General features: G+C 26.1%; 1 protein-coding gene across 1 annotated transcript in view; it reads right to left on the reverse strand.

Annotated features, from left to right (window-relative positions):
* Window positions 1-290: 290 nt before the first annotated feature.
* LOC100197025 (2-iminobutanoate/2-iminopropanoate deaminase) overlaps window positions 291-1,804 on the reverse strand; it is a 40,493-nt gene continuing 38,979 nt past the window's right edge. Inside the window, exon 7 of the mRNA XM_065813743.1 lies at window positions 291-478. Coding sequence (XP_065669815.1) covers window positions 422-478 — 57 coding nt within the window. The 3' untranslated portion in view covers window positions 291-421. The remainder of the gene's footprint in view (window positions 479-1,804) is intronic.

A 1,804-nucleotide genomic window follows, 5' to 3' on the forward strand; every position in this document is an offset into this window, starting at 1 on the left:
TCGTCCTCCAGTACCTTGATAATTATTACGATTAACGTCATTATTATTAGCCTTTTTTGTTGATTATTTTTCGATTTAGTGCTTATAATAATTACTACTTTTATTATTATCAATATTGTTATTACTATAGTTATAATTATTAAACTTAATTCACTTCATAATAGTAATTATTGCTATTTGGAAATATCCTTGTCGCAATAACTTTTCACTTTGATTATTTATTTGTAAAAATTATATAAATTTTTATTTTTAAAACAATTCTATAGCCAAATTTAAAAAAAAATCGAAAATATTTTATGCAACTATATTATTTTAAAAATATCTAAAATCTGAAAAATCTTAGGTTAGTAGCATCAAACCATCTTGGAAACCACTAACCAATCATCTTTCAAAATCATTCATCGTGTAAACCATAAACCAATCACTCATCATGTATATCACCAACGATTGCAACCGATTTTATTTCGATTTTACCAAACTAAAGTACACAAAGTTATAATAAATTATGTTAAATTATCAATAAATAATAGGTAAATTTCGTACTATTTATATAAAACTTTAAATCACCCTTAAGTCAATCAAAGGGCCAATAAAAAAAGGCTACCCCCTGGAGCAAACACATTTATTAATGTGTTTGCTCCAGGGGGGTAATTAATTAAGATTTTTTACATCATAATTGGTATAGTTGACTTAATCTGGATAAAGGGGCCTTAAATGGGAAAAGTTGTTTTGAGATACAGCGTGTTGCAGTCATATAACCCACATAAGGTTCGTTTCTGTTCACTGTAGAATAACGTTGCCAGTTTAATAGGTTATGTATTCGTGCGCTATTATGATCCAAATCTCAAGGATAGTATAGCAGTGGCAACATAAAGAAAACCGGCAAAAGGGACCTTAAGTGGAAAATTGGTATTTAAAATATTTTTTAGTTTGATAATAACTTCAAGTGCTTGATTCTTATAACAAGATAACTATTTATATATATTTTATATAATTTTTATACTATTATATAAAAATTATAATTATAAATTAATTATATTTTAAAAATGTAAAATAGATAAAAGTTCTAAAAGATATTTTAACAAAACAAATTAAATTTTATGAATGTAAATTTTTGATTGTTGACGCTAAGTAACAGGTAGTCATTCGGTTTCTTCTTGGTTATTGAAAATCATAGATGGTACAGAAAATAATAATTATTATTTTACAACGTTTCATTTCATAAAATCATTTAAAATACTATAGTTATAAACTAGGTTGTATAGTTTTGTTTCTAAAATAATGTAAGTACTGAATTATTATTTTTTATCAAAATAATTGCAGTCACAGTGACATGCAGTATAATGTTTACAGAATGCCATACTTGTGTCTATGAGTCTTGTGGTCATTAATTTTTAAAATGACAATTCATGACTTTCATCCTATCAATCATAGTAATAATAATTGTTATGAATGATTGATTAAACTGTTGTATAGTTATTGGTAAGGTTAGGGGTTCCGGTTAGGATTAGGGAACTTTGATTATAGGTCTCACTCAAATTAACTTTAATCTAACAAACAGGAGTTTGCAGTAAGCTGTTGCATCTCGGAATTAAACGGTAAACTTTAGCGAGATTCGCTAAAATTTACCGTTTAATTCTTAGATTAGTAATTTAATACTTTTAATTTAATACTTAGATTAGTAAGACATTCGCTTACTTTTTAATTTACCGTTACCATCTCGTTATAACGTTAAATAAAAAAATCTAATTTCGCTTCATTTCGAGACAAAAAGGAGATTTTATTCAAAAACCTCCAATTCTTT

Source organism: Hydra vulgaris, chromosome 12 (assembly GCF_038396675.1).
Source record: "Hydra vulgaris chromosome 12, alternate assembly HydraT2T_AEP".
Taxonomy (NCBI): domain Eukaryota; kingdom Metazoa; phylum Cnidaria; class Hydrozoa; order Anthoathecata; family Hydridae; genus Hydra; species Hydra vulgaris.